This window comes from Lissotriton vulgaris, chromosome 5 (assembly GCF_964263255.1).
Source record: "Lissotriton vulgaris chromosome 5, aLisVul1.2, whole genome shotgun sequence".
Lineage (NCBI taxonomy): Eukaryota > Metazoa > Chordata > Amphibia > Caudata > Salamandridae > Lissotriton > Lissotriton vulgaris.
In genome coordinates, this window is record NC_141693.1 from 1,796,165,179 (window position 1) to 1,796,187,765 (window position 22,587).

Consider the following 22,587-nt stretch of genomic DNA (forward strand, 5'->3'; position numbering starts at 1 on the left):
CAGTTACTATAATTTTAGCTGTTAACAAGAACTATAACAGTTGTTAAAGGCCCTGAAACTGCAGTATAGTTGCAGGCTGCAGACGAGGGCCTGTAATAACGAGGAATCCCTGAGGTGGAAGGATCATAATGATATTATAACATTTTAACCAATGAGAACAAAACGTTCTACATTATGTAAGGGAACACCCAGGAAGACAAAATTGGAACGTTGGGAGCGGAATTGACGTTGTTGTCCCCGAGTACCATCCTTGTATTCAGCAGAACGCCCAACATTCCAGGGGTGTATTACGTAAAACTACCAAGTACCGCATGCTCCGGCTCAGGACCCTCAATCTTGGTACTTGGAAAGTGTTAGCACAACCTTTCAGGCTCCTGCATTGAACCACGCCCTTTGCACCTCCTCGCCTGTACGGATGCAGCTGTGCACGCGGGGTCAAGGCAGCCAGGACCGCGGACAGGTAGGTAGTCAAACCGAGGCTCCTTAGATGCAAACTGTAGCCTGGCCAATCTGAGACTGGCACTGAACAGAGAACTCTGCAGAAAAAAACTATTTCTGCCATACTTCGTCTAATCACAAGGTGGCAGTGTAGCGTAACGGTTTATCTGATGCCACCAGGACCAAGAGAGGTTGAGGAAGGTGCGAGACATGGCAGAAGGAGGAGAGAAGTGAGGAAAATAAAAAAGGAGGGGCAAAAACCCAAAGGCAAGAAACAAGTAAAAACAAGCATTCAAAAAAAAAAACGTCAGAGGTGACGCGAGTTGTGCTGAGGAAGGTGCGAGACATGGCAGGAGGAGGGGAGAAGTGAGGAAGATAAGAAAGGAGGGGCGAAACCCAAAGGCAAGAAACAAGTAAAAACAAGCATTAAAAAAAAGCGCGAGTGGTGACGCGAGTTGTGCGCATGCGCGCGATGGGCAAAAAATGCTGGGCACGTCGCGCACGCCTGTGCGCGTAATAGCAAGCTGGAGGCCGGCAAGGTAGCGCTTTTTGAAGCAGCTACTAAATGTCTCGCCAGAGCAGCGCATGCGCTGGCTCAGACGAGACCAAAAAAGGAGGTGATTGATCCTCAAATGTTTTAATTCTCACAAAAGCACTCTGACTATATGTACTCTTTGGGAGCTTTCCTTGACCGGAACAGGTATTTTCCATGTCGTCTTTGGAGATTTAATTATTCAACCCTGTGAAGGAAGATGCCAAAGGTATGAAAGCCCCACAACTAGTCATAATGTCAACAACCTACATCTTGAACATACCCACCAATGGAAAATGTTATACTCTATTTTAACCTCATGTCTACAATTAAACAGAGTGATGTTTTTGACAACAACTCAGCCCAACCGACTTTTAAGGGAGGAAGGTTTTCCTCTACAATTGATTTTATTTTTATGTCAGTTTCTCTTAGTTAACAGATTAAGACTTCAGGGTTATACAGTGTGGGTTTAGTGATCAGAACCTGATCAGATTTTCTGTGGAATGATAAAAAAATTTAAAAGCCTCACACATTCACTGGGTACCGAACTAAGAGATCATATAAAGGTCTTAGATTGAGGTTGGCTGATGTGATATACCGAAGCCTTTTTGTATCAAGTTAGTTTTAGGATGTGATAATGATTTTGAGGTTTATACTAGCTCTGAGGGAGGAGAAATGTATCGTCATTTAGGCAGACGTGTGAGAAGGCGAATGAAGACCTATGGTGTCACCAACCCGAATCTAACCCGTCAATGGTTTGACCAAACCGTTCGAGGGCCCATTGCAAACTTTTGAGGTCATTAAAAAAGAAACAGAGAGAACTGTCTGGGTGCTGGTTAAAATATAAAGAAGCGATTAAGGAGTGAAAATAACTCCTCAAAGAGGACGCTTGCGGACAATTACTTCAAGCCAGCTCCCTTTCTCAGTGCTTCATATTCTGGGACTTTGTTAATAGTCGAATTTTACCCTTATCTCTGCATATATTTGTTTGAATCATTTGGAATGGATATATGGTCATACATATACCCCTCCACCAAACACTAATACAGTTGAAACAACAGGAGTTTATCATATCATCCTCACTTTGGATGGGGTCAGGGACGCTCTCTTGGGGCTATGTAAGAATAAAAACCACAAACGTGGTGGAATGCCATCTGACCTATATAAATTGTACTGTTGGACTTAGATCTAAAATACTATCATTAGCGTTGCCATCCACTCCTTGTGGTCTCACTCTAAAATCATTCTGATTTTTAAGAAAGGTTATAAAAATGACCAATGATGCTACAGACTCATTTCGCTCATCGATACAGTAGGTAAAGTGCTCGGCCATGTGGTCCTGAACCGGTCATGTGCTTAGGCAGATGGAAATCATATAATTTTGGACAACCAATCATGTTTTAGTGCTAAGTTAAGCACACTTGATCAATGTCTAAACCTGTATCTCCTTATCAATAAATATACAGTTGCCAAGCAGGAATCGATGCACATGGCCTTCATGGACCTCATCTCCACGTTTGATAGGGTTAATAGAGACAAATTATGGAACATCATAGTCACCCTAGGGGTAGACTAGGACATAGTTTATTTTTGAACAGATCTCAATCTGAACATATCTACCTTAACAGTACTACTCTATGTTATTGATGCAGTCCAAATGTCCAGAACTGCCCTGGGATTACAACAGCTACTCAATTCCTTCGTAACTTTTGAGAATTTGGTGGATCTGAGTACCAATTTTGCCAAATCACATATCACGACTATAGGCCCCCAGATCAATTAAAAAGGTAGTGAATAAAAGTCAAGTGAGCGATATTAGTGGAGTTGACTATTTTAGTTATTGGGGTGTGCTATTTGGCAATTCTAACTCTTGGTCTTCATTACTTACCCCAAAACAACAACTATTAGCAAGGTCAGTAGGGTCTGTTTTTTAATTTAATGCTAGACTGGCCAGAGACTGATAAAAGCCCTACAGCCAAATGTGTCTTGGCTGCCTGTTACAGCAGTGATATCTAGGGTTACTCGTGTCCCATAAAAATACAAGAGGTGGAAAACCGTTTTCTAAGATGATTGATATCCCTTCTTCAAAGTGTTCCTCTTTATCCTCCATGAGAAATTAGGCCACGGCTATATTACGGATGAGTTGACACTTCTTCCTTTTCTAAGATGGATTTCAGTCTGGGTCTGGAAGGAAACAAAATTCAATTGTGTGATATTAATAGACTGTCTAAGCCTTGATAAGGCACCCAGAATACCATGACTGCAGTATATAATATCTAATCCAACAGCTCAAGGCTGCTTAGATTTTATTTTTAAAGCTAAGCTTATCTCTAAACCGGGCCTGAGCTGGGTAAAAGTTCACTTTTTGGCACTATTACGCGAACAGAGGAAATGTTGAGAATTCCGGAAGCCTTCAGTTTGATCTTATGATTTACTGAAAACTATACCATCCACTGAACCTTATCTAACATTTGTTACCAATGCCAACCATCGATCTTTATTAACTGGGTTTATGTAGGCTCCACTTGTTATTGACAGTACCAAACGGATTGTATAACGTCAAGAAATTAGGCCCATGTAGTTGTGATAGTACTTGTGTCTTAAAATACTCTTGTCAAGCAATCACTAGCCTAAAAATCTTAGATAAAAGGGGTCCAGCATGGATTAACCGCTGTGAGACTGTTGCCTTAGGGGGAGCAGAATCTTGTACCATGCATAGCATTAATGTACGCATTTGGTTGCTCAAATGTACATTCACTAATTAAAACTTGGAGACAAATAAACCTGCTGTAGATGCCATTGCTTTCTGAAGATGACAAAGATTAAAACAGCATAACGAGAGCACAGAAGAAATTTGGTAGTGTATAGGCAGGTCAGCCTCAAATTGTGTATGGTGGCAACTGGGAAAGGGCAGGAGCCCATTTATAATGGCCAGTATTGTTCCATCGAGGGGGACTAATACCTGCTCATCTCTATGATCTCAGTTTTATAGTCTTTTGTTTGAGTCAGTGGTCTCCCAATCTGCAAAAATCTTCAATTTGTCCTAAAACAAGCATCTCATGACTGAGCCCCCCAAACAGAGATAAATTGTTTGTCATCCGCATTGGAATGTATGAGTTTGGCCGGAGGATTAACATAAATGTTCAACAGGTGAGGGAACGGGGTTGATACCCATGGAACACCACAATTTAAAGGCCAGAGAAAAGAGGTAATAGAGGCCAGGATGACAGATTGTTGACAGCTGAGTAAAAAGGATCCAAACTAACCCAAGGTGAGGTCAGTGATCCCTGTTAACCCAAGTTGATCCATCAACATAGTATGGTTGACTGTGTCAAACCCGATGCTGACTCAGCCCTTGTAGGTAGTGATCTGTGAATTTCCAAAGGGTTTCCTAGAATTATATTGTATTGTGGAAACAAAAGAGTCCACCAGACTTCCATTTTATGTCACCTCACTTTGACATCCGTAGATCTTGGTCTACAAACCGATGATGCCTTCTATGAAACTTCACTAGGTACTTGTACATTTTCCTAGACCTACCAACCAACTCCTTTCTAGATTTTAATACATGAGTTTTTAGGGAAACAGCTCTCTACCCCGACCCAGTGAATTTGGAGAAAAGAACAAACGTGGAAAATCCATTCTGTGATCATTTCCTGCCCTGCAGAGGAAAATGGCACGGACAGAGAGGAAGAGAGAAGAACAGGATTAATAACAGAAAAGTCAGGAGATAAATGGGACAGTGGTAAAGAGACTGGAAGCATGAAGGATGGAAAAAGAGGGAGAGAAAAGAGGTGAAGATAGTGTGTGAAAACATAAAAGAATGATAGATTACAAGGCAGAGAAAGAGTGTTTAAGTGAGGATAAAGATTTAGAAAGACAGATTGCAGAAAGAGAGGGAAGAGATTTGGAGAGCAGGGGAAATTTAGAAAGGTGAGAAGAGAAAAAGTACAAGGGGACTAGGTATAAGCTTTAAACAAACAGGATAACAGAAGGGTGGCATTCGGAACAGCAAGAAACAATCCAGAGCGAAAGCGGCAAACAGGTAATAATAATAATATTATAATAATACAGCCATTTATAGAGCTACCTCCAATAGAGGTGTCCCAGCGCTGTAATAGAGCGCGAACAGCTACCTCTAATAGAGGTGTCCCGGCGTAATAAAAGATAATCAAGAATTTGCAACACCAATAGATCTCACGGTCAACATATTGGCTTTTGCCAATGCTTCATTTTACTAATTCAAAATGGACATAAGCCTTGTTGGATCAGTAAACTAAAAGAAGCCAAAATGGTCATCTCAAGTTGGAACAGTGGAATGGACTCATGCCATCTTAGAATGGTTAATTCTAAGATGAAAACTGACAGTATGTGTGTGTGATCATGTGTCACGATCAATGCTCCTACTTATTTGTTGACATACGAGTACAAAGCTTGCACCTTGATGCACAGCAGTCTTTTTGGCTAATTCTGTTCTACCATTCCAACATGGGTGCCATGTTAGAATGGAAAACTAAACACAAAAAAAAAAAAAATAATGCGGACTTCAAAAGCGAAAAGGAGTGGCCCACTTGTGTTTGGCAGCTGTCGTGCCCTCCAAAATAATTTGTTCTTTAAAGATTTGAAAATGGGGAGCATAGCTGGGCAGAGAAGAGGGGAACATTCGGCACATCAATGTTAGGGCTGGGGCTCCTCTGACTAAAAACAAAAATACTAAAACACATTATACTAGGCATTGAAAGTAATATGGATGGGAACCACTATATGCCGTGGTCTGTTGCAAATGTAACCCTAGGAGGCAATGCCTAAGGCAAGCTGAACAGTAGTCAAAGATTGAAAGGCTGTCCAAAAGTCCCTTTGTGTAGGTACAAGTATGTTTATATTGTGTGTCTTCGGAGTGCTGTGATAAATGAGCTCTACCCAGACAACTGATTCGGTCTACAGATGGGACCTAAAAGAGTGGGAAGAAAGAGGGGCGATAAAGCAAAGAGAGAAAAGAAGTATCATCTTCAATGGAATAAAAGTATTATTTGGTTGACGGAAGGTTTAGAGGCAATCTGATTTTGTGCTGGGCGGCTTCGGTCATGGAATCTCGGGTAGCCGTGACTGGTGTCAGGCTTTGTTGGGGCTACTACAAATACTTAGGCCTTGCCATTAATAATTTTTAATTGTGGTATTTTCCAGGAGAACTAGCAATCAGAGGTTAATAAGCAATATTTGCAGGGGTGCAGTACTTTACAACAATACTAATACATTCCAAATGAACAGGAGTTAGAGACTTAGAAAGTAATACTCACTAAATAAAATGCAGTAACTTGAATATCCAGTTGATATAACTTCAAAGAAGAAAATATCTTCTATTAACAGGTATGTGAACAGAGCAATTAAAACTAAGATATTTAAAGATGCTTCAAGAGACTGAAATACAAACTGAAATATCTACATAGCTCAAATGCATTAAGCCCAACAATAAACATTGGATATATGCTGTATGTTAATCAATTGTTTGGGTCGGCTCATGAGTATGTTGGAAATGGTCAGATCTCTTGTTTTTTACAAAGGCTTTTCCACTGCCACTGATTCATAATCATCCAGCTATGGATCAAGCCCTGTAGTGGTACCCCCTTGGGTCAGTTGGCTGAAGTCATTCGCTACTGAGTTTCCACTACTTACAAAAGCAGACATTTCAATTCTGAAAACACTCAAACAACAAGGATCCTATGAAAATGAAGTCACTAGTGTAGTTTCATGGTCCATTGTTAAAATCTATGGGGACATAGATACCTATCACTAATGTCTGGTTGGACACTGTATAAATCACTGGAGCCCAGGAACCAACTGGTTCCTATATTTTCAATGAAGGCATTTGTAATAGAGGGTGAGCATCCACTATGGAGGTTTACATAATAAGAAGACGCCAATATCTTCTAATTTACTGGCTACAGTGAGATTTACCAGTAGTGGTGGCAGCATTCACGGACTGGTGCACCTGCTGAGTTCACTTGCGTCACCATTTCCCCCTGTAGATAGGTGGATCATACAGGCTTACCAGTGCATCCAAAATGTCAATGTTCCCCAATGATGCTATTCTTCAAACTTGATTTTCCTGGGCTGCTGGACTGAGAAGCCCTGCAGCTCGTCAGTGACCTTGTTCCACTTTGATATTCTACATGGAGATTCTGTAGTCAACTACGATCAGGCCGACTCCTCTTGGCAAGTAAAGTCCATTTCTATGTGTAGGTGGGTAAGCACTCGATCTTTCTTGGGGTCACAGCAGCAAGGCTTCATGCAGGATAAAAGCATTAAGGGATAACAGCAATCCAAAGAGATGCAACTTCTGATAAGATGTCTTCCCAACACTGCTAGGCAAACCTACTCAGACTATGTATCCTCTTGTTGTGACCAAAGCTTGCAGCCAGAGCAAAGCAGGGTCCTATTATTATTAAACATTACAATTTTCCTGTGCTATAAAGCCAAAATGCCACTGGTCAGAAATCAGCCTGGACTAGACTGGATCGTTTGTAAATTGCAGGTCAAAAGGAGCTCCACATTTGGCCTAGTAGCACTGGACACTATCAACAATGTCGGGGGGGAGGGGAGGACATCGCACTGTTCTAATGAAAAAAGCACTTCCAGTGGGGTGCATTATTGTTTTTTTTCCTGGAGGATAAATATTGAGCTAACCAGAGAAAAGGACAGGGCTGCACTGCATAGTTTAGGAAAAATAGACAGGTTTCAGCAACGGAGAACATTAATCCTGGCAGGTTGGGGAGGGGGAGCTACGCTAGCGAACAAGATGGCTGCTTAGGCTCCCGGCTCCGCCGACCTCCGTCTCCTGCCAGATGATCCTGTCATTTATCCTGTCTTTACGCCCTGCCTCCGTGTGTATGAACCGGACTACAGCTCGATGGTGCGATCCCGAGATTTCTACCGGTTTGGTAGACAAAGTTATAGCGTGTTAAAGTTTGCGGCCTAGCCCAGCTTGGAAGCCGGGGTCTTGAGTACTGGCCCAACCGGGTTCCAGTTGAACAACATCGGCCGTGAGCGTGTGGCAGGGTCCGGTCTATTGCTGTGGAGGTTTTCTTGGCCCGATTTTGATGGCGGTCTCCTGAGTTGGTAAACATCGAAGGAGGGGTGACGATACAAGACTGAGGCTGTGGGCGGAGGTCCCTGACCCGGTGGCCACGTTAGCCACCCGCCGGTGTTCGCTGGGTTGGGATCTTCGCTTGCAGTGGCGAAGCGCAGATCGATGCCGCTGTTAACATTGAGTCCCCCTCTGCTGTTGTCCTTTCCACTTTTGACTGTTCCCCGGGGGAGACCGGGCTCTATGGGGGACGTGAAAATGGTTGATATCCAGCGAGGAGCAGTGGAGCGGACTGAGAATGAACCGTCGAACTGTGCTGGCGGCCATTGGGGCTCTTCATACTAACGTGGAAGCCCTTATTCATAAAATGATAGCGCGTTCGTTTGAAATTGGGCGCATTTGACCGGACCCTGCTCCACTACAAGGAATGAAGCAGCTCGAAATACCCACAATGGCCATTTTGATAGAGGGAGTGGGCCCCGTGCAACGAGAGGTGTCGGAGCCTCCGGCCGGTGTGATGGCCGATATGAGCGAGATCGGTGCTTCGAATGGATCGTCAAGCCTACTATCAACGCTGACTGTGGAAGGACTAATCGGTCCTCCCTTTCTGGAGACTTTTGATGAGAACTGTTTTGGGCTTGAAACCGCGTCTCTCCCCTATCCGCCAGTTCCATTACGATGGCGGAGGAAACCAAGTTGGGAGTTCACGATGGTGAGGAGAGTCTTTGGACCTGATGGAGTTCTCAGTGACTTAACATCTTTGCTTGATCTCAGTTTGAACTTTGCTGCACTTTTCTCGTATTTTGACTATCCTGTGGAGGCGGCAGTTCGTCCGGAAGGGGTTCGCATGTCCGATCAAAAGGGTCAAGGATGAGACTGATTTTGACTGGGTTTGAGATCGTGGTCTTGATGGATGTGGGATTTGCTACCATGATGCTTGCGGGAGGTTGGGCGGTGTTTACAGTTTCCCCTGTTGCGTACTGCATTAGCTTCTTAATAGATTTGTGGATTTACTCTGGGGGATTCTTGGTTCTGGCGGGAGGGAGCGGGGACCGGGGGCACATAAGAAGGTGCCCTATTCCATTTTCTATTTTTAGTATTTAGTTAGATGGGGTGACAGGCACACTGCTAGTTGGGGTTCGGCGAAAGCCATATGCAGGGGTGCAGGGTGGGGGGATGGGTGTTAGTGTAGTTAGTTTAGGCTGTGGTGTGAATATTTTTGTCATTTATCCTGATTTATTTTTTTCGTATCTGGGGGCACTAAGCCTTTCTTTATCCTGTTCTGTTGGGTGGCTGGGACTGAGTACTGTAGCGCATCAAATGTAGCTTAATTGTGTGCAGTCAACCATTATTGAACGATCTGTGCGTCGATGTTTCAATGACCCCGCCCACTGTTTCTTACATAAATCCCGATATCTGAAAATGTTTGCTTATTATTGTAACTGAATGTGATGTCCCAGATACGTCTTTGTTTTATTTTGTTTTATATTTGAAAATAAAAAGAAATATAAAAAAATCCTCGCAGGTCCTACACGCACACGGCTAGTCTTTCCAAAATTTCAATCTTGTGCAGCATGATACTGGGTACACAATTTAAAAAACACATACACAAACTCCAGCCACTATACCCCACAAACTGGAGTTATACTATACTTCTGGGGCCCTTTAATCGTCAGTGCATTGCTCTGATGATGAACAACCAATGGAGGAGTACCCCCTGGAGGTGCCTCAATGCCTCCGTCAAAGATATAGAGGTGCACACAATGCTTAGAAGGACAGATTCATCCTTTGTTAGAAGACCCCTCACTCACCAACCTAGTTGGTGACATGCTTCATCATCGGGGTCCCACGCGGATAGCCGAGTGCCATCCGGGTGTGCTGCGACACTTGACTACAGTGGAGCGGGTTCGTTTTGGGGATTTTCTGGGAGAGTGAAAACATGTTTGTGATTTAAAAATTGTCCAGTTGACTACTCACTGCCAAAACTTTATTCTGGAGTGACTGGGCAACAATAAAAATTATTAGTTGGACACCATGCCAAATTAGGTAGGCCTGTGGTGTCACAGATTATGTTGTAAAATAAAATTGGTCTACATGTTTCAACCACTTATATAATTGTAGGGTTTTCGTCAGGACCAGTGATGGTAGCCCGGGTGGTATACACTCACTAAGGTGTACCCTGCCCTTGACTACGTGAAAAAACCACTAAAAACTCACTGTGGTTGTGAAAAAGTTCTTCTCCGGGATTCCTAGAAAAGAAAACCTGTAAAGAAAAAAGGGGATAAACACACAATATAGTACATTAGAGCATGTTTGAAGTGCTCCTCATATTCGACATCCAAAGTTATGATGAAATACGGTGGATGTTAATGCATGGCTCACAAGTGGTCATGCCAGAGTGCCATTGAGATAAAATGATTAAACAACAAGGGGTGGTGATGGACAGAGTTTCTGAATTAAGCAGAATACTCTCACCCAGTCAAGAGATCAGGGCTAGATCCAACACCGTTTTTTAGCTCACTGCACCATCCCAGCTCAGAACCTGGCTATATGCAAATTAGTCCATTCCTGTCCCAGTGCATGATGGGAACAGGGCAAACCAAACTACAAAGCCAATTCTTTCACTGGGAAGGAAACAAGCTTCCGGGGACCGGTTTCTGGCATTACAGCCGTCTTCGGCCCGGCTTGCTTGAATCCTGATGGTGCAATGAGCAAGGGACTCACATCTGAGTATACCCTTCCACGCTTATGGTGGACAAAATAATTAAACAACAAGGGGTGGTGATGGACAGAGTTTCTGAATTAAGCAGAATACTCTCACCCAGTCAAGAGATCAGGGCTAGATCCACCACCGTTTTTTAGCTCACTGCACCATCCCAGCTCAGAACCTGGCTATATGCAAATTAGTCCATTCCTGTCCCAGTGCATGATGGGAACAGGGCAAACCAAACTACAAAGCCAATTCTTTCACTGGGAAGGAAACAAGCTTCCGGGGACCGGTTTCTGGCATTACAGCCGTCTTCGGCCCGGCTTGCTTGAATCCTGATGGTGCAATGAGCAAGGGACTCACATCTGAGTATACCCTTCCACGCTTATGGTGGACAAAATAATTAAACAACAAGGGGTGGTGATGGACAGAGTAAGTTTAGTCTGCCCTGTTCCCATGATGCACTGGGCCAGGGACAGACTGATTTGCATATAGCCAGGTTCTGAGCTGGGATGGTGCAGTGAGATAAATAACGGTGATGGATCAATCCCTGATCTTTGGACTGGGTAAGAGTGGTCTGCTTAATTCAGACACTCTGTTCATCACCACCCCCTTTTTTGAATCGTCATTGAGATAAAATGAGCACCATTGGGCTTCAAAAAGAGCCCGTGAATGTATATTACAACCCACTCAATGATGTGTGTCTGTGCACTCATAACACACTCACTGATTCTCAATTGAAAGGGAGTGCTGTTCATAGGGTAGTAAAATCGCTCCCCAATTCACATAAACACATATTCTCGGTTAGTTCTTTTAAAAGTGGGTGTCAATGCTCATGACATTCGAGCGTGATTAAAATCGCAAAACGGCATACTGATTCAGGGCAACATATAGTCCAACATGTAACAAACGGGCAGACAACCAAACGTTCACACACATGGACAGCGAGGAAAAAGTGACGCTTACTTGAAGCGCTAAGATAGCATGCCTCATGGGCGTCGGGGTCGCAAAGACTAGATCCTGCCACAATCTATGTCGGAAAGGAAAAGGAGAGGATTAGATCCGCAGGGGTGATCTACGCGGTGCCTACCCACTACTGTGTACAGCAACTTACTTGTGGTGATTAAAAAACGGCTGCTTCCCCTATCCTCAAATCCTCCTCGGTGCCCCGTAAGTAAGAACTGGAGGCTCCGACGAGGCATTTAAAGCTGGTATTTCCTGGTGCGGCATGGGCGTGGCTGCGCGTGATGACGTCGATAATAGGAACGTGCTAAGGCGGTATGCAAGTGTGGTGCGGGCGTGGTATTCCCTACGTCCCTGTTACTAAGGAAGTTGTTAGGGGAAGTGAAGGATGACTCACGCGCTCGTGTCTCCATTAGTAAATCAATAAAGCATTGCCCCATAACTAAGGATTTCAAGGATGACTCATGCGCTCGTGTCTCCATAAGTAAATCAATAAAGCATTGCCCTATTGAGATGGGAAAAAAATAGAACGTTAAATTATGAAGATTTAAGTGAGTGCATATAATGAACAAGGACTTTACTGCTGTGCCCAGAGCCGGTCCTAGGCCTTCTGAGGCCCCGGGCGAAAGGGAAGATGTGAGGCCCCTCTAATTGCATATTGCGTAGCCAAAAGTGACATCACAGAAAGTGACTTCGCAGGACTTTTGATCCTAGTTATTTGGCATCACTGAAGCAAACTAATGTGGATATCAGTAACACGGACAAAAAGTAGAGGGGATGGAAAACAGGTGAGCAAATATCCATGAGTGTAACACTTGCCGTCTCCTTGAATGATTAGTTGGACATGCCCCAAATTCCAAAGGAACCAGAGGGTCAAGAAAACAGCAGTATAAATTTCACAGCTTAAAGGCCTCTAAAGTACATATCACAGGACAAGCAAAGAAAGCCTGATTGGGAAAGCAGCACAATGAAATTGACACTGAAGTAAAAGTCGTGAAAAATATATAATAAAAACGAGCAAGAGTGAGTATATAATCTGTCATTTTTAGGCATCATAAGTAGGTACATTTGACATTTTTGCCTAATTCCCATATGTTTGGACATGAGTACTTTGCATAAACATTTTGTCTCTCTGTGTTGCATATTTTAGTAAACTTTTCATCCTCTGCGGCAAAAATGTCATGCGAGAACTGTGAAAAAGATATTCACATATTCATTGATTCAAGCATTTTTTGCTGGGACCAGTCTCTCCGAAGTTGATTCACTCAGCGAAACATTATTCCTGATTCACTTTTAGTGTATAAAATGGTTCATTTTGAAAACTTTAAAGGGATAAAAGACCAAACTACGCAATGTGAAGTGACCTTTGAGCAGTCCTTTTGGCACGATGAAAAGGGGACTAGGGCACCGCCTCTTAGGGTTGGGGTGCCTTTTGAGATCCTAGGTCTCTTAAGAGGCTCGGCCTAGAAAACTAACTTTGTGGCCGTAAACATGTGGTTTAAAATCCTTCCTCTCATAAATGTGTAAGTGGAGCTTTATTTATAAGGAGTGTAACAAGAATGAGTGAGCACTGAGATACTAAGCAGCTCGTTTAGAACCCTTATCGTGGGCCACGAGCAATAATTCAGTTGATACAGGACACGTACAATTGAAGTAGCGCTATGCATTGAAATCCTGTACCTTTGGAATGTTGACTTGTAGCTGATCGCCCTTGTGAAACGGGCTCGTCCATTCCACACAATCTATAGAAGGGCAAACAGCGGTACGTTTTTAACATGCTTGATCGCTGCTGCTGTGTTAATTAGTACAGTATTAGATGTTATCCACCTGTGTGGCAAACGTTTCTTGAACCTGAAACCGAGGAAAAGCTCTATTGGTCAAGTGCACCAGCTGAAGTTGAACAACGTTCAGTGCGGGAAGATGCCCATTAAGTGCATGTGTTTACTACTCCCAGGACTTATTTTATCTGCAGCGGTGCACTGTGTGCGGTCTGTTGGCGTTAATCCTAGAGGTTTGTTTCGGAGACTTGGGTGCACCCTGTAGGTCACGGGTTCCATTGTATTGCTGGTAAGTTACATCAGTTATGCACGATTCAAAGTTGGAACTATACATAATGAGGATTGCCCAGGATTAACACCCGGCAAACTAACGTGAGCTCTGAGTGAACCGTCCACAGGTCACTGAAGGGAACCATAGATCACCAAATGGCAGTTAAAGTTCTCTCTATAGTATGTATGCAATGTGTAGTCAGCACTGTCTGCAGGTCTTTCTTACCTTAAGACGTATGGTACGTTATGCCAAACAACGGGGCCGAACCGAGTCCGACTCCCACGCGGTCCGAACCGTCCGACTCCCGACTCCACCCTGCTCTCCTGGCCAGGGAGCACGTACGGCGTGCATGCTGCGCAGCGTCACTGCAGAGCGGGGGCTGGCCAAAATGATGTCCAGGGCCGTCATTGTAGCGCTTTGACGGCCCTGGGACCCACATCATTAAAGGCCTGCCGCCCGCGCACGGCGAACTGCGCACGGCACCACCACTACAAAGCTTGGTGGTGGGGTGCGTGCGTGCACGGTGGCAGAGTTCTCTAACTGCCTGCGCCGCGCGAGTGCACGCAGCGCTTTCATCAAATTCCCACAACTTCATGTCGGGCAATACATTTATTGTCGGGCAGGGCCCCCTGCTCTGGATTGGTTTGGAAATGGATTGATTTGCTATTTACTCTGCAACCCAAAAATTTACTTGTCCTGCTCTGCGGTCTACTGTGGGGCCGGCGGCGGGGCCCCCTCAGCGCGAGGCCCTGGGCAGCTGCCCATACCGCCCATGCCTAGGACCGGCCCTGCCTGTGCCTATGCCAATAATTAATCGAGCTGGCAGTGAAACTAAAGCGCACTAATAAGCAATTTAGGGTGTTTGCTATAAGGCCACTGCTGCACCAAACCCAAGGGTGCAAACAGTGTTCAGGTCGAGCAAAAGTCTCGATAGGCAGTTGTGAAAGAAAAAGGGGGGTGTGTTGTGTATAAAGTGTGACATAGTTACCACTTAACAATAAAGCAACATCCTTCAGCCAAACATTCAAATAGTGGCATTCACTCACACAAGTATGGTGAAAAATAAAACAGATTCAGGTCAGTTCTTTCACATTAGGACATTGGAGGGACAGTAATGGTCTATTTCGTAAGAACAGAATTCCATAGGATATTGTCATTTAATCCAGTCTTATGCGTGGACAACCTATATATCTATCGCTGTTCTTTTTCAAACAAGCGTTGTTGCAGTCTATCCCCTGATTTGATTTACTCTATGACAGTCTACCTCATATCATTTGGAGTATGGTTCTGCGTGAGGAAATGTTCCGTGAGTTTAGTCATTGATTTTTTGCACCTGATCGTGCTCCGGTGCTCACATATTCTGTTTCACTCTTCTGCTTGTCATTCCCACATATTGTAGATTACATGGGCACACAATCCTGTATACCACATTGGTACTGTTGCAATTGGTATGTGCTCGTAAAGTCCACACCTTTCCTGGCTCTAAAGATAGTGTTTTGGTGTTTTCAGTTAGATGGCAGACACTGCAGTTTCCACATTTGTAATGTCTTGCGACGTCTGGCAAACCCCAGGCATTCAGAACTGTTGATGATTTTTCATGGGTGTCTTTTGGACGTGTGATAACAACTGACTCTTTTATGCTCCTTGCTTTCTTAAAAGAGAAAAGTGGTTTCTCCCACTTCAGATTGCCTGTGTTCAGCATAGACCAATGTTTGTTAATGGACTTACAAACCAAGTTAGATGCCCTGCTGTATGTGGTGACGCAGGTCAATGGTATTTCACTCTCATTTCTTGGTAATGCCTCTCTGGGTTGGTTGCACGCTCTTTTCTGACACTTCGTAAGGATTTTCTCGGGGTACCCTCTCTCAGCTAACTTATTCGTCAGATCAGTTGCTTGCCTGCAGTAGTGCGTGATCTGGCTGCAGTTGCGGCTGATCCTTAAGTACTGTCTGTAAGGCAGGTTTTCCCTTAGGGGCCTAGGGTGGAAGCTCTCATATCTTAAAAGATTGTTTTTGGCTGTCGGTTTGTAATGAGTCTTAGTTTTCAGGCGTCAATTCTCCTTGCTGATTACTACGTCCAAAAAGACCATGGTCTTGTGGTCTTGTGGTCTTTTGTATATGTGAATTTCAAATTCTGATCACATGTATTGATCCAGTGGAAAAAAGATGTCAGGGTGTCTTCTGGTCCTTGCCAGATGGCAAGGACATCGTCAATATACATTTTCCCGAACATAATGTGGGATCTGAAAGGGTTCTGTTAGTTGAGAATGTATTTCTGTTCAAAATCAAAAACGTATAGACCAGCCACACTTGGGGCAAAAGTACTGCCCATTGAAGTACCCCCAGTCTGGAGGTAGAGGGCTCCCTCAAATTCAAAAAGTTATTTTTCAAAGCTAGTCTCGTGCATTCAAGGATAAAGTATTAAGGTGTCCGGGCTGTCCATTCTTCCTTGTCTAGAGCTCTTTGAAGAACTTTCAGAGTATCATCCTGGGGGATACTTGTGTAGAGGCTTTCAATATCAAAGCTTACCAGTATCGTGTTTTCATTGATCCAGGAATTGTAGTAGGCTCTTGGTATCTTGTAAGTATGTTGTAGTTTTCTGTACAAGAGCTTTGAAAAAAACATCGCAAAAGCGAGACAGGGGTTCCAAAAGGGAACCTATCCCCGATACTATGGGTCTGCCTGGAGGGGGGAGTTTGTTTTTATGCATTTTCAGGAGGGTATAGAAATAGGGAAATTTTCCTTCACTATTACACAAGTGATCTGCCTTTCGTTTAAGATATATCCGCTGGTATCTGCGTGGTCAACTAGTGATTTTATTTCTTGTCTCAAATCCATCGTGGGGTCATTAGGTAGTCTTTGGTAGTTTTTATCATCCGATAGTAGTCTCAACATTCTTTCTGATAGGCCTCTTTGTCAAGGATAACTACTCCACCTCCCTTGTCTGCTTGTTTTATGACAATCCTGTTGAAGTTACTCAGGTTCTCTAGAGCAGTATTCTCCTCTTTGCTCATGTTCATAAACGTTTTTTTAGGTTCCAGATTCTCAATATCATTGAAAACCACTTGCTCGAAGGCGGTTAGTTCGACTGGGATCGTGTGTGGTGGTGGCATGAAACTGGATTTTGTTCGGAGCCCTGTCTCATTTGGGTTGTCAGTAGGTGGCTCTGATGATGAACAGAAAAGAAAAAACGCAATTCCAATGGACTTCATCCAAACAACCTAGCTCCTGCGGTCTCTCATTACACAACAGGAGGTGAGGGATTTGGCACTGTTTGAACTGTAAAAGGTGAAGGTGTTGTCACTAATTACACTGCAGGAGGTCTGCTCCAGACTACACAGTGGTTGGCAAGGGATATATTTGTTAATGAACACCCCGATTAATATGTGGGAGATGAGGGATTGTCACTGATTATTCTATAGGTGAGGTATTTCACCCTCAGTACAATGTAGTACGTGGCTTAGGAGGTGATGGTTCTCTCCCTGATTATAATGCTGTGGGTGGGAGGTCTGTCTCTGATTGTAATGTTTTGGGGGTGAGAGGGTTGTACACTCTACACTGCAGGAAGTGAGGGATCAGATCCTGATTACAATTTAAAAGATGAGGAGCCTATATCCAATTACACTGTGTGTGCGGGGGAAGGATCTATCCATTACTACATACACTGTAGAAGATCAGGAATCTGTCCTTGATAGTACAGAAGGAGGTGAGGACTCTGTCCAATACTACCCTTTTAAAAGACAAGCAGCCTATTGTTTATAACAATGTTGGTAATGAATGTTCGGTCCACAGGTATAGTGTTGTTTTTGAGGTGTCTGTATCTGATTAAAATATCAGAATTGAACGGGATGGCTGTCCATGATTACACTCTTGGTGGTGAATTCACCGAGCTCGTAATAGTACATATCCGAGGGGTTTAGTCTGTACTCACCGACTACATGTGCACCATATAGCAGCTGTTCCAGGATGGCCGTCTTCCCCACTGAACTCTGCCCGCATACTACCACCTTACAACTCTTGCCCATTCTGCTCCACTATGACTCAGTTATGTAGTATCTAGAAAAGAAAACGAAAGACTTATTTTAGGTAAGTATATCAAATCTATCCCTGGAATTACACATACTTTCCAAACATTATCATAGTTTTTTTCTAAATCTGCTTCTAGACTGGTACTAGTCAAATTGTGCAACTAACCAATGTGACAGAAAAAGGTTGGGGTTGCTCAGCGGCTCAGTATATGTTCCATGCCATAGATTTCATGCAAATATTATTGTACCCAATACAGTGACCTATCACTAGTTTGTAAGGTAAATATGGTATGCGTTGTTACAACGCAGTTGTTGTATCAACCGCATTATAATAGCCTGCAGGAAAAAGGATTCTTCGTAAACGATGTTTACCATGTAGTGCATGTGATATTATTGTAGGTCGATATTGTTGCCCTAGATGCAGTGAGATACCCTAATGGTTTTAAAGTCCAGTTCCCTCTCTGCCTTAGTTCATTTCCTTCAATTGTTACTAATGCTTAATGTGTGTGTACCACCCATAGCAATCAAGCACTGATAGTGAATAGAGAAAAGTACATATCGGTCCACTTCTCACATGCTAGCTGTCTTCCTCTGAATGGGCATAGGAATGCTCCCACATAAATGCAACCTCCACAAACACATACAGTTCAGCAGCTTTAGGAAAGTCTCACACTCGGTAAAAATCACATAAAAGTACCCCCCTTCCACCATGGTCTTTTGCAAAGGTACAAGAAATAAGATCTCTTAAGGTCGTCAGAAAGTCTGCCCAAAGCAAGGGGGACCTTCAAAGCTAAAACACTGGTAGCCCTGTGGCAGATGGACTGTGGACTAAATGTTTCTGGTGGCAAAGCAGACAGATGATCTGTCATCAGAAACCTAATGGTTCTCCTTCTAATCAAGGCAATGAACTGTGAGATGGAAAGAATGGGACGCTCGTCAATGTAAGGCAAATATCCCATTCTGCCCTCCTCTAAAAGACCCCTCCCCCAATGTTTATACGAGGGCATAAGTCAAGCCCCAAGGTGGAGAAGTGTGGCTCAATGATTAGAGCGGCAGACCCTGATACAGAGGTCTAGCCGGGGACCAGTGTTCAATTCCCCGCCTCGGCGAATCTTGGGCTCAAAATTCCACGGACCTGATAATTCTCGCCTCGGTGCCTATTCCAATCATGGAGTCCCACTCTGCAACTCTGGGCAATAGCATCCTTAATCTGCACAACGGCCCCCACAACGCTAAGGATGCCTGGCCTTCACCTTGGGGGTGCCCAGGAGTGGACGCCTCACAGGGAAGGCCAGGATGGGTTCCACAGCGGTATTCGTACAGGCGTCTTGAGACCCTTGCGGGTGAGTAGTGCGCTATACAAGTATCAATTTACAAGCTAGAGACTACTGAAAAGATACCTAAATCAATGCAGTGGATATGCCAAGTCAGTGCAGGGTGTTTAGGTCAAGCCTATCGCAGCGCGCATGCGCTGCTCTAGGAGAGGGCATCTTGGAAGCACTCCAGACTTCCAAGAGACTTCTCTGTGTGGGTCGGACTCCTCCCACACATTCCATTGGCCTTTGCGTGTGGCTTTCAAAAATGAAAGTACGCAAATGGCCAAAGTCGGGGTATGTCTTGCCTTTTCTGTGAACGTTCACTCCCATGGCCTATGGGTCTTGGGAGTGAGTGGCACACAGTGTGCCAGCTGCATTCCATCAATTCCTTGCAGCGTGCGCACGCACCACTTGCAGCCTTATTTTATTTTATTTTTCACTATGGCTCCTCTTCAAAGTCGCCATTTACATAACTTGAAAACGAGGGAGGGGTGCACATTTAACAGCCACTTCAGTGTCCGTAGGAGAGGAAGGGGAAGCCTCCCCAACAGCTGTGGTAAGCCGCATAAAATAAGCTATGTTTCCGAGGCACTAACATGCGCTCTTAAAACAGCAGATACTAACTTGCCTTTTAATAAGATCAAATGTTATTTGTCTACCGTACACTGATTTTCAGACATAATAGTCTAACCGTGCTTTCTTCACCCGTTATTTATGCCCAGTAAAACCTTTTGAAGCAGTGAATTTCTTTTTTTTTGCTGGCAGCAGTCAGATGTGCGCTCCTGCACCAAGATTAAAGGGGCTGCAGTATGCGGACATTCCTCAGCCCTCTGCTTCACAGGAGACTCTGCAGGGTTCTACTGGGCCAACTGCCACCTCAGGAGCGACTCTAGGTTTTCAGGCGCAGCGGCCCTTCTTAATTAAAGGTCAGATAGCTTCTCTAAACTCAGGGAAAAGATAGCCCTTGCAGTTTACAACCAAGAAGCTATTAGCCCCCTCTCTGTTGTCAATACACAGTCACAAAGTAAAATGCTTTTATGTGCAGCCTCTCCCCGGCTCTTCCCAACAATACTTCCCATCCCGGACTCTGCATTTAAATAGCCGCAGGCGTTTCCAGGGAGGGTGGCAGCTCTCACTGCTATTGTGCTTTGCACACTATAAACTTGGTAAAAGTTAACTTTAATGCAGAGTTAGCTGCACTACACCATCTTTATCTCTTCCTACAGCTTGCATGTTCAAACAGCCTGTGCCCGTCCACCAACGTAATTTACTTTTATGCCCCTTTATTACTTACTTAAATAATATTGTTTCTGTGTTTTCCCCCATTACAACAAATTATAATCAATATCTGGCTATAATATTACTGCAGCACATTATAAACAGAGAGCTGTTATTGCTCCATTGCTGTTTCTGAAGACAAGCACTTATAAGGCCCCTAAGGCGAGACCAATTGGCTATGCCAATGCTTGTTATATACAGCCACCACCTTACAACCTAATCGATTAGCACCGCTTCAGTTGAAGGATTCGATCTCACTAACTGAAGAAAGTTCTATCACTCAGCAGAATTCATGTCCCCTCCGTTCACACTTGACCTAGCGGGCTAGATTTCTGATAGGCTGCAAAATGACATATGCCATCTGAATACCACACTAAACAAGATTCAAACGTGACTAAACACCAATCATCTAAAACTGAACATTTACTCATTTCCCCCAGTTGCAAGCCTTTGCCAATCCAAGAATGGCTCGAGAACATGGGATCTCTTAACTTTTCTCTTACAATCTACAACTCTGTGAAGTCCCTAGGAATCATCACAGACAAAAACATGTAAATGAAAGAACACATCAACAACTCAGCCAAAGGGGTGCTCTACACCCTAAAACATCTCAAGAAAATCAAAGCGTTTATTCCAACTGAAGACCTAAAGACTGTAGTACAATCACATATCCTCTCAGAACTTGACTACGACAATGTAATAATGATCTCTGGCACCCCGAAAAGCCACCTTGCGCCTATAAGACCAGCTCCTAATGCGGCCGCTAATATTGCATTGCTTTTTATTCCCACTGGCTATACTATCTGGCTATACTATGTCAACAGTGAATCCTTGTATTAATGCTATGGTCTCTGTTCACATGTCTTGTTAAGTGCTCCGATACCCTTGTGTCCAGCCAGTGCTGTAGAAAACACTCAAATACATAAATAAATAAATGGTCACTGCAGCACTTTAAAGAGGAGCTATATACAGCGGTATCTGCCTTCAGTGTGAAGTTTAAACACTGCCTATTGCTGGGTGATTTTAATATCCACATGGATGAGTCTGGTGCGACAGACACCATGCAATTATTTGATATCACTGGATCACTGGGCCTACTACCCTATTTGGTGTCCCCTACCCATAATAAGGGCCATATTCTTGACCAAATATTCTCCACGGTCCCTATTCTAGCAGCTGTACCTGAACCAGTGTTGTGGTCTGACCACATGCTGGTTAGTTTTGACATCTTGTGTAAGTCCAGGCCCCATAACAGGGGTCCTGGCCGCAGCTCTCAGCCACAGCGTGCTTTGAGCCGTATTTCGGTGGATGTGGTGGCGGAGTACCTAATGTCTTATCCCTGTGAGCTCACGGGTAGCCTGGAGGTCGACTTAGAGAGGTTTCGCTCATGGTTGGCGCGCTGCCTTGATGAACTCACGCCAATTCTACCGGCGCATAAGAACTCGGTGCGGGCCTCGGCTCCCTGGTTTACGCCGGCCCTTAACACCAGCCGGAGGCACTGCAAGAAGGCAGAAAGAGCATGGAGATCGAATTACGAAGAGGCTCTTAAAGTGGCCTATAAACAGTGTGTTAAGGCTTATCACAAAGACATCTATTCAGAAAAGAAGGCTTATTATGCTAGGAGGATTGAGGAGGCATCTAATATGAGTAAAGAAATCTTCACGATCGTGAAGGAATTCACATCCCCTGCTTCAGCGACTACTAAGTGCGCTTTCTCTGAGCCATGGATCGTGGATCTAGCAGGTTATTTTGCAAATAAAATCTGTTGCATTCAGGCCACGTTCGGGCCGGCTGTGGCAGAGGTGACTGACAATGCCGCACCTCTCCATCTTCGGACGAAACTGAATAGATCTACGCTGTCTGAATTTCCGCCTATCAGCCACCTGACTTCGTTGGATCTGCTTTCTAAAATGAATAGGGGAATAGTGACAACAAAGGCACCAACATTTTCCAAAATTATGAGATGGCTCATGTACTGGGGCAGGAATGTTCCCTGCATGGTAAATGGATGAGTGTCCCCTCCGTGAGTGAGCTCAGAGCATGTGAAACTGGTATACTGATTTTTGTTGGCCCAGTTAGAAGTTAAACTAGCATGTGCAGTGAAGGCCTAGGCCTGTTGATGATGATTCTAAGGTCCAGAACCAAGTCTGTGACCTGAAGTGGTTGCACCAAGTATGCCATCCTTACTGACAT

At 44.1% G+C, this 22,587-nt stretch overlaps 1 protein-coding gene across 3 annotated transcripts in view; it reads right to left on the reverse strand.

Annotated features, from left to right (window-relative positions):
• The window catches only part of NKIRAS2 (NFKB inhibitor interacting Ras like 2), a 158,947-nt gene that overhangs the window by 57,384 nt on the left and 78,976 nt on the right, over positions 1-22,587 (reverse strand). For all 3 annotated transcript variants that reach the window (XM_086924151.1, XM_086924148.1, XM_086924149.1), the window contains exon 2: positions 17,704-17,828. In XM_086924151.1, the coding sequence (XP_086780277.1) occupies positions 17,704-17,797 (94 nt within the window). In that variant the 5' untranslated portion in view covers positions 17,798-17,828. The remainder of the gene's footprint in view (positions 1-17,703; positions 17,829-22,587) is intronic.